The 17,889-nt window shown below is 44.8% G+C and overlaps 1 protein-coding gene across 1 annotated transcript; it reads right to left on the bottom strand.

Moving 5' to 3' along the window:
* Positions 1-8,064: 8,064 nt before the first annotated feature.
* T265_04876 (hypothetical protein) lies at positions 8,065-16,699 on the bottom strand (the record flags this gene model as incomplete). Its single annotated transcript, XM_009169730.1, has 2 exons — positions 8,065-8,205; positions 16,547-16,699. The coding sequence occupies 2 exons, from the start codon at positions 16,697-16,699 to the stop codon at positions 8,065-8,067; spliced, it is 294 nt and encodes a 97-aa protein (XP_009167994.1).
* Between the last annotated feature and the right edge of the window lie 1,190 nt (positions 16,700-17,889).

Genomic DNA, 17,889 nt, shown 5'->3' with positions numbered 1-17,889 from the left:
TTCCCTGTCTTCATTTAGCATATTCCATGGTTGAACCAAGCATTGCCCAACAAACACTGACTGACTATGTGTTGAACGTACGCTCAACATTACTAATTTCCAGGCCTTGGATGAGCTGCACGCTTGTGGATACCTCATCACTATCACATAAGTATGTCGTACACCATACAGATCAAGTACCGTGCTCAACGGAATTCCAAAGAAAGTTCAGAATTACAAGAAATTGTTTATCACATTTCGGGACTTTTGTAGACAATGCAGTCGTTCAATTGAAAGGGGTTTGACTCTGTGTGCGTATCGCAGTAGGATTAATAAAACGATTGCTCATCAAATCACTCTCTGATATCTCTCTACAGTCTCTTGAAAAATGGAACTTGTATTGTCCCGCGTCATTTGCCGGAACCTCTTATTTTTATGGGATGAAACAATTTTAGTCTTTTCATCATTTGTAAGCCCAGTAGGAGTAGGAGGAAGGAACTAATGACATATAACCATATGGGAAAAGAGAGTGAATGGTTATCATCGGCAGACATCAGATAGTAAACTGTCGAAAACATGGTCAGTAAGTTTCTTAACGTTATACGCTGTTTAAAAGTTTGCAGGAAACACTCTGACAGTCCCCTACCGATGTCGTACCTCCCCGGACCCATCAGGCAGACACGGTCACAGAGTATCCCTCAAGCGTATGTTCTTGTTGAACCCAAACTGCACGAAATCCGCCAACTACACTCAGCAGCAGGTCAGTTTAGTTTTAGGTGTAAATTTTAACTTAATCCCAGTTGACCCTCTGGTTTATGGTATTCTTCAACTGAATGTGCTGCACAAAACTGAGTCATGTTTCATTTTGTACGATACTTGAGATATCGCACTGTATTTTCATGAAGAAACTAGTCACAAGGCTTCTAAAGACTCTTTGACGGCCCATGGCCGGGTGCGCTCTTCTTCGGATTTGCCAGCTGTACTTCGACCTCGTGCTCTGCTTGAGCCCAAATTGGACACAGTTCGCAAAATACACTCATTTGTGATGAAGAAAACAAAATCCGAACACAATCGTTCAGATGACATGCTTGCGCACAGTAAAACGCTGACCATCAAACGAGTGTTTTTGGTGACTGCATGCCTGTGTTTGCTAAGAATAAGTCTATTCCATCTAGGTTAGTTTACGTACATTAAAGTTCTGTCGGTAAAGCTTAGCAATTAACGACGCATGTGACGCATGTATTGTGATTCGTTAACAACTCTCTGGATTGCGCGCATACTGAATTGGCTATCCAGCACTATTTTATCCCCTCTGCAACCTCTCACGATGCCTCAACAGGACCATACACCCGTTCGTGAGAAACGCTGATCCAGCAACTTGACTCGTATCCGCAATGCAACACGAATGCAGGTTCACTCAGTGTATTTATTTCATTGACCAACACCCTGGAAGAGGAGTTTCTTTGCTTTCGGTCAGTTCCCTGTAGGTCAATCGTTTCCAAAATGCTCTCAGTCAATTCGTTAGCTTTATTGCTTGTCCTTCATCTGCGGCTCTGATCCATCTACCCAACTGCTGCTTCCTGGCTGCTTTCCTCTTTGACTCCAGTGCGAATGCTTTCTCTTTGATAGTTGTGTGAGGAGATTCGGTAATTTCCAATTCAGATTTCGACATGTCAGCGAAGCCAGTGTACTCTGAGAAGCCGAGAAGCACTACTATTTAAAGTCACCTACAGTGTGCTTTTCACGAAACTCCGAGAGTTTCGAACTCGCGACCTATCGGCCAGGGGTTCAACACTTAACCACTCGGTGAGGACAGGTTGGACACTAGCGCGATTGATTAGTTCTTAAACTGGCAGGCTATGGTGCCACTCATCCCTCACTCACAGAAGCCACATCACTGGTCTCTTATGGACGGGCATCCTGAGTGACAACTTTTCCGGTAGACATTTTACTCATTCTTTCTCTGAGCCATTTATATGCCAGTGGCATTACTGACTGGACGAAATCTCAAATGGTTCATGACTCAGTAACCTTGTGAGTAGTGCATCACGTCTTTGCATGCATCGCGATATTTCGAATATCGTAAAAATTGAAACACGAGACGGCCTGGTGCAGCACATTCAGTCGCTTAAAACATCATAAACGAGAGGTTCAGCTGAATTCCAGGTGAGTCTCCCAAGGAACCAAATTTGTTTGCAAATGATTGTATTTCTCTAATTCTCAATTTTAGTCGCTCCGCTCCTACACATATGAATTAAGCATTCGAACCAGATGTACACTGGCTGCTAAGTCAGATGATATTGGTAGCGTTTACTTCCATATCCTATATTGTGATGAAAATTTAGCTGGTTCCAAGCCTTCAAAATCCCCACAATCGTCAACAGGAGACTTGATCGGGAAACCTACCGGTTCACAATCGCCGAATCTCATCCTCAAGTAGGAAGTGGTTCCTTCCATTAGTAACCCAATCTATCATTCAATTGACTGTTTGAAGGCTGTTGTATGCTTCTATCAGGAAGGTCAGATTCCTGAAAGTAACCTCAAAACGCCCGGAACCTACTGCTCCACCAAAATCTCAACATGAGAGCCGGCAAGCATTCAGGCCAGTCAATCATTCAATCAATTCAGTAAAAGCTGATGAGTGTTCTTGCACGCCACAGAAACACGACCGAATGTGATCAGCGTTCAGGCATTTCATAGAGGCACGATCGATGTTGATGGGTGTCCACTAACCCCTATCAGACAATCTGGATCAATGTCAGAAAGTCCCCTTTAAATAGCGTGGGGCCGTTGTAACTTTTGCTCTCGCACTCGCTTGTTTGGAATGTAGCTATTATGTTCCCTTTTGTGAGTCTTTTTTTCTCCGGCACTAGGCACTGGAGCGGGTTAGCAGCAGATACCACAGGTCAGCGAATCAACAGATATAACAGAAACTATAGTGTATCAGAAGCCAGCTGACATTGGTGAGATTCTGAGGCAGTATTCTTTAGTATTGCCTCGTCAGTACTTAGCTGAGTAAAGACCTCGAGCATATAAGAAGTTGACTGGACAGTGGCCCAAAGTGAAGTAAGGAACAGACTATGAGATAGTGGATACCCAGTGGCAGTTAATAAGTGTCTTGGTACCTGTAACGAAGCTTAACGAACCATGGATTGAAACCGCTGTTATTCTATGCGAACCATGGACATCCAACACGATCAGTATAAGAGAAGGGTTCCATAAGGGAAATACTGAATTCTGCAATTGAAGGTAAGGACTGTGTCTACAAAATTAAATGCAACGAGGTTTACATGAAAGAGACAAATAGAGTGAAATTCACATCAAAATCGGTTCGCATAGGAGAAGAATGGACAGCGCAGAATGGAGAAGCGCAGATGAATATTGAGCGATACCGAAACTATCAGCAATGGTGGAATATGTCTGGACCTAACATAGATTTAGCAAATCATGAATTTTTGAGGGGGGAACTACATCTGACGCAACAGCTCTGGTGGTGGAAATTGTAGCACTTGTAAACTGCTCTTTTTCATGCTCAGTATCATCTTCTTTTTTCCCATCATTACCAGTCACATCGCTGTACAAAAGTTTGTTTTACTGAAATACAACCGCTACCGCCCGCGCGTTGGCTCCAACGTGACTTTGAGACTTTTGCTGAGTGCTATTATGTTCCCTTTTGTGAGTCTTTTTTTCTCCGGCACTAGGCACTGGAGCGGGTTAGCAGCAGATACCACAGGTCAGCGAATCAACAGATATAACAGAAACTATAGTGTATCAGAAGCCAGCTGACATTGGTGAGATTCTGAGGCAGTATTCTTTAGTATTGCCTCGTCAGTACTTAGCTGAGTAAAGACCTCGAGCATATAAGAAGTTGACTGGACAGTGGCCCAAAGTGAAGTAAGGAACAGACTATGAGATAGTGGATACCCAGTGGCAGTTAATAAGTGTCTTGGTACCTGTAACGAAGCTTAACGAACCATGGATTGAAACCGCTGTTATTCTATGCGAACCATGGACATCCAACACGATCAGTATAAGAGAAGGGTTCCATAAGGGAAATACTGAATTCTGCAATTGAAGGTAAGGACTGTGTCTACAAAATTAAATGCAACGAGGTTTACATGAAAGAGACAAATAGAGTGAAATTCACATCAAAATCGGTTCGCATAGGAGAAGAATGGACAGCGCAGAATGGAGAAGCGCAGATGAATATTGAGCGATACCGAAACTATCAGCAATGGTGGAATATGTCTGGACATAACATAGATTTAGCAAATGATGAATTTTTGAGGGGAGAACTACATTTGACGCAACAGCTCTGGCGGTGAAAGTAGCCAAGAATCTCAGTGCGAATGGAAAGCATAGAACCGACAAGGTTGCGAGAATTTGTTTTCGACCAGCCAAGTTCACATCTGGCGGTTTGCGGTTATCACTGAAGAGGAGCCACCAACAGATCTTAAGTACATTTTTCAAGTCGACCAAAAGTTCACCTAATCTCACACCCTAACCAAATTGTCTTAACAGCACACCCAGATAAGTGAAATTTGCGGATGACATCCAAGAAGATCATCAATTGAGATGCACTGAACCGGAAGACTAAGGAACCCGACCCCATCTAAATCCTCCAATCCATCGGCCACCAAATTTAGCCACTTGCATTAACCGACACCGCACTAACCTTATCCGACATTCAAGTCTGAGTTAAAATGCTGGGGGAAACAGATGTCACGGATGGGTTATCCGTCTGCCTTAATGCTCGCCCATCCTATTCACCTATTTACTTGACCTGATAAGGCTTTTGTTTCAAAAGTGCATCGTTGTCCTACAACAAAACCACCGACTGTTTACCGATCTTTTTCTGTACCGAGAACTTCTCATTCAATTCAAAACATTTAGCAGCTGGTCGAACAACAAACACCTTGTTAATTCATCACAAATATCCATTCTAACAACCGGGTATGTGTAATTTTCATAAAGGAAACTATTCACAAGGTTGCTGAAAACTCTTCGACAGCCCATGATCGGTTTTGCCCTTCTTGGAGCTTATCAGGTAGGCGAAGTACCCGAGTTTCCGTCAACCTTATGTTCTACTTGAACCCAAATTGCACCGTTTTGGAGAAATACACTGATTTGCAAATCAATTTGGTTTTCATGAGAGACTCAACTGAATCTCTCGTTTATGGCATTCTACAACTGAATGTGCTGCAAACAGGCCGCCTCATGTTTCAGTTGTCACGATATTCGAGATATCGCAGTATATTATCATAAAGGAAACTACTCACAAGGTTTCTGCATCTCTTCGACAGCCCACGACCGGTTTCACCCTTCTTGAGGCGGCCTGTGTGCAGCACATTCGGTTGTAGAATATCATAACATGAGAGATCAGTTGAGTCTCTCGTGAAAACCAAATTGATTTGCAAATCAGGTAGGTATAACCTTTCAGTGTCTTTTTTATCCATCTTTCTGTTCCTGTCCCAACCACAGTCTGCAGCCGCCTCTTTTCGAAACATTGGTCCAGAAGTGGGAAATGTAAGATTCGGTAGGGGTCAAGAGCCACTTCTGTCATTCACTTTTTTCAACATACCGACCGGACAGGGAGCCTTTTTCTTGCTGTTGTGTACTGGAGGTGACCAAATGTTGACATTGGTGTTTCACGGTGAGGTAGCTATAGGTAAGAATGTGTAAGAGAGGGGCTACCGAGTCAAAACAGTCGATAGCAAGCGGATGGATCGCACACAACAAGTTGACTTGTGACACTGGAAGAGATATGTTTGGCTTCGCTGACTGCATCCAACTAATCCATGAATCAGCGGATAGGTAAGGGATGCAGATGAAGCCGACCATCACTGCGGTTACGAACAAGTGATTTGACATAAACAGGAATGTTCGTAGACGGCTAGAATTATAGCCTGCGAAACAAAGTACTGCTTGTAAGGTCACCCATTATTGGTTGCCCGTCTCGAGTTAATTTCCAAGCCTGGTGAATAGATCAACAGCTGTCTGATCAAAAACTGGTAAGCACATGCGAGTTGGCAATATTTCAACGCATTACTTAGGTCACCCAGTAGTTTCACACGCGCTGGTGCTGGCTCAGCGAGAATGCCTGAGTGCAATTCTTTCTTTATACAGAATCCATTTTTTCAGCAATAAATGTTGTCTTCTAGAAAAATGTGTATTTCATCCACCACCATACATTATTTGCTCTGAAATATGCATCATACCTGACAACATAAGTGTCACTTGGTCCCGCTTTATTTTGTTCTTTTGGAGAAGACAGGCAATTCCGTGGAGGTGTCGTTGCTGACATCACAGCATGCGACGCGTCCGGTCACAACTCGAATGTCTTTTTCTCCTGCGTTCGGTCTGTTTGGCGTTATCTAATCAATTAAACGCGGTTGAAGTTACCGGCGAAACTGTCAACATCTTGTGCGGTGGCTGTTTTGTTAAGACTTGAGTGTTTTGTCATAAAGGTGTAAAGTTATCAGGAACGTCAGATTCCTGAAGGTAACCTCAGAACGCCCGGAACCTACTGCTCCACCAAAATCTCAACAGGAATGCCGGCAAGCATCCAGGTCAGTCAATCATTCAATCGATTCAGCAAAAGCCAGTGAGTCCTCATGCACGCTACAGAAGCATGACCGAATGTGATCAGCGTTCAGGCATTTCATAGAGGCACGATCGATGCTGACGGGTGTTCGCTAACGCCTATCAGACAGCCTGGATCAATGTCAAAAGTTCCCTCTTAATAGCGTGGGGCCGTTTTATCCTTTGCTCTCGCACTCGCACGCACTCGCTCTCGCACTCGCTTGTTCGGAATATAGCTATTGTGTTCACTTCTGTGAGCCTGTTTTCAGGCACTGGGCACTGGAAGCGGGTCAACAGCAAACACCACAGATTGGCGAATCAGCAGATATAACAAAAGTGTTCCTTAGTTCATTACTAGATGATTTCGCTAGTGTTTGGGCCGTTTGCGTGTATGGGATATTTATAGGGCTAAAGGTTTAATCCTAAAACTACTACCCTTTTTGGTGTAGGCTTCCCACCAAAACGGAATGGTGTATTTACAATATAGCAACTGGATCATCGAAACTGTCTGTTCCTTCGAGGTGTTACTTATGGGAAGTGGGCTTAGGAGGACAAAAGAGCTCTACATGTATGTGTGCAAGTGCGTCACAGTGGAGTGCTACTGTTATGGCGGAGAGAGCCTTTTGGAAGGAAAGTTCTAGCCCCAAATTAGCCAACAGATCTGTTGTATGTATCTGTTGTACGGCCGCAAAACTCCGTCCACAATGAACCAAAATCAGTCCTCTCTGCAAAGAGCGCTGGTGGAATCGGTCATGACCGTCGTCCCCGGGGGATAAACGCTTCAATGGGTCTGATCCTTGCTTCTAGATCAAGATGCATCTTATTGATGTAATGCACTACTCATAAGGTTGCTAAAACTCTTCGACAACCCACGATCATTTTCGCCCTTATTGGGTCTCATCAGGTCGGTGCAATCTCCATGTTTCCCTTATGTTCTACTTGAACCCAAAATGCACGAAATTCGGCTTATACACTCATTTGCATGCCAATATGGTTTTGACGAAGATCCATCTGAAACCCAACTGAATCAATGGATGCTCCTAAGCGACTGAATTTGCTGCATCAGACAGCACATTCGTACAATATTCTAGATGTCTCAGTGGCTTGTGCAGACGTGATATACTATCCATGAAACCGTCGAAGAGTTTTCGGAAGCCCTATGAGTAGTGTGTTGCGTCTGAACATCGCAAACACTTTTGCGCTCGCTTCGTAACATTCACGAAGTAACATGTTGTTTGATGAAGTATGATTACACGAAAGGGATTTCGTGATAAATGAGACATCGGCCGCTTTAAATGATATGAGTTAAGCATTTGGATAGTCAAGTTTAGACAGGGTAGAAAAAACGAAGAAAGTGGAGCGTCGTTTCGCAAACCATAAGCTCTTAAACGGCGACAAATTGGGTTATAGGATAGCTTTCCAGTTAAGGCCTGAGATCGATCTGGGATTGATAAGAAAAACTGAACACGTTCCCACCTTCCTCTGGGAACCGGCAAAAATCATTCAAGTCCCATCATCATCATCAACATCATCATCATCATCATCGTCAACATCATCATCATCATCATCATCATCATCATCATCATCATCATCATTGGATAGGGAGGGTGATCGGTTACTGACATATTCATCATTTTGTGGTGCCTAAGACTCTATAAATCCATCCAAACTGTATGGAGAGTGACTGACTGTACGTATGACATTGAATCCTGTTAGCCACCATGTCCTACAATATCTCCGGTCATTGGCCACGAGTTTGTATTGCAGCGATAGCCTACGGAATTTTCGCAGTTTTCCTTACATCCGTCTGCGAAAAACGCGCTGTCCACCTTGCAGTTTGAGGTGCTCGGTCGGTGACAACCGTGCGACAATGCATCCCGTACTGTGGCCTGGTGGAACTGACTTTTTAGACCTAATGGTCTGTCTTTTAACATCACAAATGAGGTAGACTGACTGACGTGGTCTGGGCCTTTGAGATTTACTCACTGACTTCACCAGGCACATCTCTGTCAGATGTGATGCAGCACCAATGCGAGTGAAGCTCTTCCTAACCTCTAATGCTTACCCTTGAATTGAGAGAGAGGTACACAAAAAAACTGCACACCCGAAGGCGAAATCTGAGCTTCGATCTAGTGACAAGTGAACGAACTCAGCTTCACACTTCACTGCAGATTGTTTTGGAGCGTTAACTACCACTGAATACTAATCAGTACGTGAATCACGGTATCATGGACACCACAAAGGATCTGGTCAAGTGTCATGTGCTGTAAACTGTCCAGCTTCCATAAGTTGAAAATATGAATGGTGCTCATGGGTTTGAGATTTGGTAGACGCGATCAGAAATGTGTCACTTTAGCAATGATACGATGAATGCAACTGGCCTTTCTGTCATGTTGACAATTTATTCCGTGTGAAACCGGTCGACGCAGTTACGTAAAAGTGACCCTAGAGTGAAGTGTGTTTTCACTTTCTTCATGGTCAAGAAAACCAAGTCTCAGTTAAAGATAGTTCCTGGCACGAGTGGAGGGTTTTAATTGATCCGAATGGTCCTTTCTCAAACAGACTCACTGTATCTGCGCTGACCTACCAAGAGGGGTCTCCCGAACAGTGCTCACTTTCATGGCCAAAACGGTTTTGTGCCGTAGCGCTCTATCCTGGGGGGGGGGGGGGGAAGTACTGTCAAATCAGGACGCGTTGCCTTGTTCACATAGGACTTCTCCGGGCGTATCAGCTTGTGCGCATTTTAAAATTGGCTTCTGGAGCTGTCTCATTTGTTCCTTTCGATAACTAGTGTCATCGAGACCGCTGATTGCCTGGAGTTATTGTCTATTCGTAGAGCGAAAATACGTTATTGCTCAGTTGTGATAAATAATGAGGACAAAGAATGGTACGCTTACCTTTCCTAAGAGGGTTAATACTATATGTGATAACCTCACCGAAGATGGAACACCACTGCTCCTGAGAAGCCAGGTTTTAACACTAATTCATGCCCACATGGGACTGCTTTTCTAATCATTTTGGGGAATGAACTGTCTCTTGGGGAACAGTGTACCTGCTCCGGTTACTCAGAACTTGATCCCTGTTGCACTCCACTGAGCATCCTACAACGATGTATCCCATCAGCTGCTAACAAGCGTGACCCATGAAGGGCGATGTTGAGCACTCCGTTTTCCCCTCTCGCTCTATTCGAGGAGGTGAGTCCGAACAAATTTTTGTTTTCCGTCCTGAAACTCTGCAATGATGATGGTTTTTACCTGGTTTTTTACCTGTCATGAATGTCCTCCCCATTCGAAGTCCACAGAGCATGGACAGTCGTGAATCGACAGCTTTCCCCGGACATCTGGGAGGTTAGTTCTGGTCTTTACCTGTGATCCTTTCATGGCTGAATTTCGCCCCCATGTTTGTCTGCCCAACCACGCACCTGACGGACACTCTTCGGAATCCTGAAGAATTCCGATTGTACATACCATGTGCGAAATGACTCTACTGGATTTGAACATTTTAGAAGTCTGCAAATTCCATTCTAATCGAATTATTTCCACTACGTCATAGACCCACTGAATCCATACAAGCACTTGATTGTCTTTATTTTTCTGCGGTGGTCGGCCAAGTTGCCTAGTGCTTTGTTTCCACTAAGGCCACACGAAGTCAAGGAGAACCATCGTTGTGAGGATTCATTGCATTACACTTACAGTGTAGGCAAAGCTTACAGAAAGCCTTTGAAAATACCCCCCCCCCCGGGAAGAACTAAGCTCAACCGATAATTCCCATTGATGAATAATGAGCATAGGAAGTTAATCCGGAACCAAGAAGCTTTGCATACCTTCAACGCCTTAGTAGTACCCTCTCTGACTGCGTCTTACGCTGACGTCCACACTGAACTTGTTTCGTATGCTGTTGGTCATCAGCCTCCTGTTGAAGCCTGATAGGGGAGGGACTAAAGTTCAGTGTTGCCCGCTTTTGGTGTGGACGGGGCCCATCCATCGGCCGCACAGCCGCAAAAGGTTTGCGTGCAGAGCTAAACTGTTTGCGCCAGAATGTTGCATTTTGTTGTGTGTGTGCTCAAACCAAAAACCTTCCTAATCTATATTCCTATTTTCGCAGGCCACCAAATTTTTCATTGTCCACTGAAGCAGTCATGCCTCCTGCGGAAAAAGTCTGGCGGAATACTTTTCCGGCATCGCTGAGACCCCGGGATTCCTAGATGGGGCTCAAAAGTATAAAACTGGCACTCTACCTGTCCGTTTTAGTCCATCAGGGACACGTCGTAGCTTTCGAAAATTCACTTCCACTGTGAGAATACTAAGCGCCGGTGCGGACCGAACAGAATTAGAACGCCAGGACAGGAGGATAACCGTTCGATCGAGGGAGTTGTGGGTGCGAATGCTACAAATTCCGAATGAAATTGCGAACACGTTGTTTGTGTGTGTATGTACAATTAGGTGCTCCGCATTGGAAATCAGTATGGACCGTTCTGATAGTCGCATACCACCACCACCACCACCACCCCGGCCAAGACACGTCCCTCAATTCATCGGTCCTGCCCATGGGCTTATTTGTACAGAGAAGGGCTGACGACCGCAGCTTGGACGCGGTCACACATCCGTTACGTTCGGACCTGCCCAAGTGGAGTTTGGAGGTTGATGTCAACACCTTAGTAGGACGGCTGACCAACACTGTTGTAAATTTGTACATTTGATATTTTTTGGCATATACGCGACATATGTGCGAAATGCAGACAGGACATGCACACTAGGATGCACAAACAATCGGTGACTAATGCAGGATGTGTTCGGATGGTAGGACATCGAAATTTCGGCTTTACATGGTATATCACATGTCAGTTTTGCTAAACCTGGGGCGAACAGTAAACGCGGACGTAACTCTCTCCATTTATCGTAGGGAGCACGAACATTGCAGTAATATGAATGCATATGAGGCTACGCGTTCCCCTCCATTCTACTCATTCATACGTGTATGTAGCAGTTCCGTTCTGGGTTTCACCTACCGGACTAACCAAGTGATGCACAACAGGCACACCTGTTGAGATGTTGAGTGTGTTGGCGCTTAATGTTCCAGCAAACAGTTTAGTGGAGAAGTGATCAGCCAGATATTTTGATATTAGTTGGATTGCATTTAAACGAGCTAGACATCCATACTTGTCCCGCTCGGAGACAACAAAATGGCATACGGTCTTTAGTCTCTGTCTAAGATTCACTTCACAACATGCCCGGCCACAACTTGACACAGCTCCGACTGCGAGATCAAACCTAAAGAGAGAGAGAAAATAAGGGAAACTACTCACAAAGTTACTGAAAACTCTTCGACAGCACATGACCGGTTTCGCCCTTCTTGGGACTCATCAGGTAGTCGCAGTACCCGAGTTTCCGTCAACCTTATGTTCTACTCGAACCCAAATTGCACTGTTTTGGAGAAATACACTGATTTGCAAATCAATTTGGTTTTCATGAGAGACTCAACTGAATCTCCCGTTTATGGCATTCTACAACTGAATGTGCTGCACACAGGCCGCCTCATGTTTCAGTTTTCACGATATTCGAGATAGAATACTTTCGTGAGCTTCAGCGGGGCTAGAGTTAAACATGCATGAGCCAATACTCACTAGCAGAGGATGTGTTTAGGTTGCTTGGAGTTACTGGATGCACAATGATTGTGTAAGCCCTGTAAACCATAGCAACGATAGAACAAATGATCTATCTTGTGACCACTTGTGTCTGTCCAGTTGTCTCTTCACCAGGATGTTTTTAGAGTGATAAGCCGCATTTGCAGTAAAAACGTGTACGCGCGCATTTGTCTTGGGGTCACCGTCTCCCCGCACTTTATCATGAAGAATCAGTTTTCGCGATATGCGATCTGAAGACCATGGATGAGGGGAGGAGCACTGAAGTGAAGTCGCCGGCTGTACAAACAGTCTCCCAAGATGGGATTTCCTCATGGAGTGTTACCGCGAGAAAAGTGTTCACCATGGAAAAGTGAAGTTTTGTGGCTAACTTATATGCTTCGTAGGATAGAGCGGAGAGTGTGGTATCCCCGGAGCGCTTGACTGATTCTCGTTACGTACCTTCGGCAAACAAGTACAGGTTGCAAGCGGTACCTGCCACAGTAAATTTCAAACACTGTCTAGTGAATCGATTGCAACTTGGCTCCATCCAATTGGTGAAGTCGCCAGCAAGCGAAGCAGTGATCGTTCTAAGCATCATGTAAACTTCTAGGAGATCAAATCACGTACCCTCTGTCCCCAAACGTTCCCAAACTGGTGGTCACAGGGCTACCTTGGTTTCTTCCATCCAAGATAAATTTTCTGATAGTGGCCAACGGAACACGTGATAAATATGCCTAAAAATTGGGCTTTTACTCAATGGTATGAACTCATTTTCACACTGATTTGACTGGAGCAACTGGTAGTGAGCTACCGAAAAGTTTTTAGCAACCTCTTGAGCAGTGTGTTTTATCTGCATAAATATCCTGTACATCGCTGGAGGATTGTTTTACAATGTTAAAAAAACGTACGAGGACCGTTGCCCCCTTGTATAAATACTGAGCTGGGCTAAACCTTGATGGGGAATTCGAAACACTACTTATCTGCATGCGTCACGTGACCTCTCCACTGAAGATATGCCGCTACCCCGTAGGATTTCAGTTGCAATCATTGGCTGAAAATGATCAAGTGGATCGCTCTGAACACAGGTTACTGTGCGCATTTTCATTTGCACTTTTAGACATAAGGCCATATCAGATCCAGTTGACACTTGCGTCCGTATACTACATTTTTATCCACTCTTCTTCCCCTGCATAGTTTCGGCTACAGAGAGAATATTGGACATTATCAGGCAGTTATGATTTTTCCTCCCGTAAGTGAAGTTGAGAAGTACTGGACAGCCGTTTCATCCTCATCGGGAATCGCCAGCAGTGCTTATATCACAAAATTCCAAGGAGTTTCGAACCTGCAACGCCCCAGCAAGTCGTCTGAACATCCAATCATTCGGCCAAAACCATACGATGGGAATCTGGCATTAGGAGTCAGATAATTATGCCTTACTCCCTGGCACCAAACTGGCCCCCTGACCCTCGGGCTAGATCAGCCTCTCACTACCTCGTGGGTCAAACCTTACGTAGATAGCTGGGGATTGTGTACCTAAAATGAAACCCTAGCTTCTGGTTCAATGGTCAAAATATACCACCTCACCACACATGAGTTGATGATGGGATGCTGTCAGGTATCGTTAGACCTACACCTCTTTCTCGAGTTTTTAAGGACTAGGGAACTTGGAAGGAGCTCCGGGGTCAAAAGGTATGTTCAGTTGTACACTGATTTGGTTTTAACTGAAGACTTAGCTGAACCTCTTGTTTATGATAGTCTTCAGCAAAATGTGCTACACAAAGCCTGCTTCATTGTTCAGGTGGCACGACATTAGGCATATCGCAGTACAGTTTCTTCCACCAGTCGAGTTCTGTAGAAATAACGGACCCGTCCTAACCTACTTGGCGACCTCCAAAAACCCGGATTGTGTCTTGCCCCAGTGACCAGGTCTGAACCCTGTCGTCTTGGTGTGCACGGTCCGGATTGGGCTGATGCCGCGTACACAGGCTGTCTCATTGTCTCCGAAGTTCATGCCTCTCTCGATCTTAACGTTGCACCATGTCTACCGATCCAGAGGGGATGGCAACAACACCAGTTTGGCTTACCACTCACTGCTGCTTTCCAGTGCACTTTTAGGTGTGTCCTAACTTTTTACGGACCAGACAGACAAACGGATTCGCAACAAGGAGCTGAAGCTTCATGCAGCTGTGGTGAGAATGCACTTTTATGTGTAAGGGGCAATGGCGCAGTTGCTAGAGCGCACATGGATTTTGAGCCAGAGTTTATCGGCGAATGGCGCCTATTCCGATTAGACTGTCATTCTCGCTTTACTTCTATATGCTATCGCATTCGTTAGCCTGACTGCGTGTACAATCTCCGAAGCGAAACCGGTAATTCGCACAATGACTGGGTCCTTTGTGCTGCTCACCTGTTAGCCACTCGCAGTCCTGTTAACGGAGTTTGACAATCGTTGAACATTGAAGAGACTGCGGCGGTAGTCCGAAACTAATTTTCTTCGAAATTATCGCGAATCCTTGACTCGACTATAGCTGATTTTTTCATGGCTTATTGATGAAATCAATGTGGTTCAGTCAGGAATCTTGAGCTGTACGTTGTTTGTAGTTTTCGTCAGGTAGATACACTGCCCGGCTAATTTTTCTCGTCAGATTCCTCAACAGTTAGCTAATGACTATAGTTAGGTACGGAAGACCAAGATGTCTCCATACGATGGAATGAATGCGCAGTTTGCAACCAACAAGAAAGCCCAAATGACTGGAAAACTTTGGAGAGTCGCTTCATCAGATCAGTAACAAAGTATCCGTAAGATGAGGAAAGATTTCTCGATTTTGGATAGTTCCACTACGTAATGACTTACTCATCTCAGAACTGTTAATCCGGCTTTCCCTCACTCACAGCCGTTCGTTGAAGGAAACGGTTGATCGATTGGTGCTGTTAACTACACTTGCTCAATAGGGTATGCCCCACAAGTCTGTAAACATAGTCCGATCTCATCTCTATATTACTTCTCGCCGGGTGAGAGTGTATGATGAGCACTCCAAAAGCTTCCCTACAAAAAGTGGTGTCAGACAAAGATATCCACTCTCCCTATTCTTGTTCAACTTCATTATTGATAAACTAATGAGGCGAACGCTGGACGGTCTTCAAAATCCCGGTGTTCGAATTGCTGCTGATGAGAGGCCTGTCGATATGGAGTACGCAGATGACATCGCCTTCATAGTTGAAACCCAAAGCGAAGCACAAGCCCTGTTGAGTAGACTGACCACCATCATACCATCTTTTGGCATGCGCTTTTCACCTTCAAAGTGTAGGGTTGTGCTTCAGAACGTGCAGTCTCCGAACATATTGCTTACCTTACGAGAATCACTGGAGATTGTGGAAAACTTTGCATACCTCGGAAATGTGACTGATGAATTCATTGCAAGAATCTTAAAGGCTCGAATCACGTTTGCGAATTTGCGTCAATTGTGGCGTCAAAAGTGCATCTCACTGGATCTTAAGGATCGTGTATACCAGGCTATGGTAAGGGCTATGTTGTTGTATAGTTGCGAGACATGGCCTCTGCTGGGAAATGATGTGAGGCATCTTCAGGTATTTGACTACCGATGACTCTGAAGCGTGGCTGGTCTTGGATGGCGTCAGTGTGCCAGTAACGAGGTGATTAGAAAACGGGTATTTGGTTGTGTGACAGGTACTTCAATCGGGGAAAACATCCAGCTACGCATGCCGAAACACCATCTACTGAGACAAGTGTTGTTCTCTGTGTCCCCTTCGGAATGGCGCAAAACCGCAGAGGGGCGTGAAAGAGATCACGAGCAGTTTGGGCGCTGTTCGTGTTGCACGCTTTCCAGCGTGGCGTCCTCGTGACCCCACCTGTGCTTAGCTGGAGACGTTGCAAGAAATGGCGGCTAATCGATGTCAGTGGCGTTCGTGCTGTCAGTTTCTTTCCAGATTGTCTGATAATAAACTTCCGGTAATCTGCCATCCGAGGTTTTGCGAACGCAATGAAGTTCTAACGACCTTTTTGCGAAGCGAACAATCCAGTGGGATACATAATATGTAGACTGTTTTTTGCAGACAGTGGCGACACTCACATCTTCTTGGGGTTGTCCGTTCAGTGAGCTACGAGGACTGATACGGTGATTTATATGACAAGATAGGTCATCTCTGAATGTCATTCCGATACTTTCTCTTATTTGCTACTGAGGATAGTGCTTGTAGCACAGGTAGCCAGGTTATCGTTGATATGTTCGCTGAGCTAGACCATTTGACTGCAAACATTTCATCACCAATCGGTGTGTTGTTAGGGCTCGGAGCTTGGTGATAGGTCAGTGGTTGTGCCAACTGACGCAAACCTACACCCACCTTCGCTCCCTGACAACGCACTGATGGTGTCACCTCGATTGGTGATGAAACGTCCGCAATCGAAGCACCTAGCTCAGCGAACAAGACAACAACCATACGCACCGCCCTTTGACAATGCTTCCTGCCACCCCGAGAAGCATTGGACAAGAGCATATTTCTTACGGGGGCACGGTGAATTCGTTTTATATACTCCTCCATATCTTCACTCTCAATTGTAAATACTCACTGAGAGTACAGTTTGTACATTATGAAGTCAAACTTGGAAAAATCTTGGGTGGATTTCAAAATTGCCGGTTTTGTGTCAGCACTCCGGGTTGTGATAATATCCATCTCTCAATTAACTGACACATTTGGGGAAGTAAGCCAGTGATTTTTGAAGACATGGTTACAGGTTTGATATTGAGATTCCATGTGTTTAGATATTTGTTCCGAAAAGAATGGTGTGGCACGAAGGATCCAGGTTTACAGCGGCCCGACCAGATGACACTAGCCAGGGGTTCGCATTAGGCTGAAATCACACAGGCTACTTGATACATTTGAGTAGTTTAGTTTATTTAAGCCGAAGGGTGGCACAACCCCGGGCACTTTGATGCACGGTGAACATGTTTTGTTTGATACGATGCATTCGCTTTTCATACCACCGTTAGTCACATGGTTCAGACTATAGATTCGGAGGCGTTTGTCCTATCGGGGAGTTGAGTCGATGATGCTGGGCCGACTGATTACCAATGAGAAGAAATCTTGGTTATGGTTACCACTGGGGAACTGAAAAGAAAGCTGATTTCCAAATCCGGATGAAACGTTGAAATGGCCAGACTGTGAAAAAGTCTTGTTTTGCGTGTATCATCCTGAGACATTTGCAACGCACTATATGGCAACCCTTCCAATAAACAGTGTTCTTTAGAATCTCTTGTTCCTACTGCATAATAAGGGGTAAACTGAACTTCATTCAGTTCATCTTTCCAAAACACTTGAGTGTTGCTTTCGACAGTGTGTGATAGCTTGTCATTGCTAGTATGTTCTAGAAAATTGATCTCCGTGTATTTTTTGCAATACCACCGTAAACTGATGATAGGAGTCTTATCGAATATCGACACAAATGAATCCCTTGGTACTGGAACGACCTAATAGCCGTATAGACAATATCATGGACTACCATGTACGAATCCCCCCAAGTGAGTTCCCATTTGAGCTGCTGGCCTCCGTCCTGATGCACCATACGCATGCTGTTTCTGAGATATCGACCTGAAAGCGATCTCACGATGACTGCAAACCTGGCCAGAAGATTCCGACAACGGAACTAGCGAGTTTTGTAATTCGTCCTACTTCGTAACAACAGAAGC

The sequence above is a fragment of the Opisthorchis viverrini genome, assembly GCF_000715545.1.
Source record: "Opisthorchis viverrini unplaced genomic scaffold opera_v5_84, whole genome shotgun sequence".
NCBI lineage: Eukaryota > Metazoa > Platyhelminthes > Trematoda > Opisthorchiida > Opisthorchiidae > Opisthorchis > Opisthorchis viverrini.
This window is presented reverse-complemented; position numbering and strand designations above follow the sequence as displayed.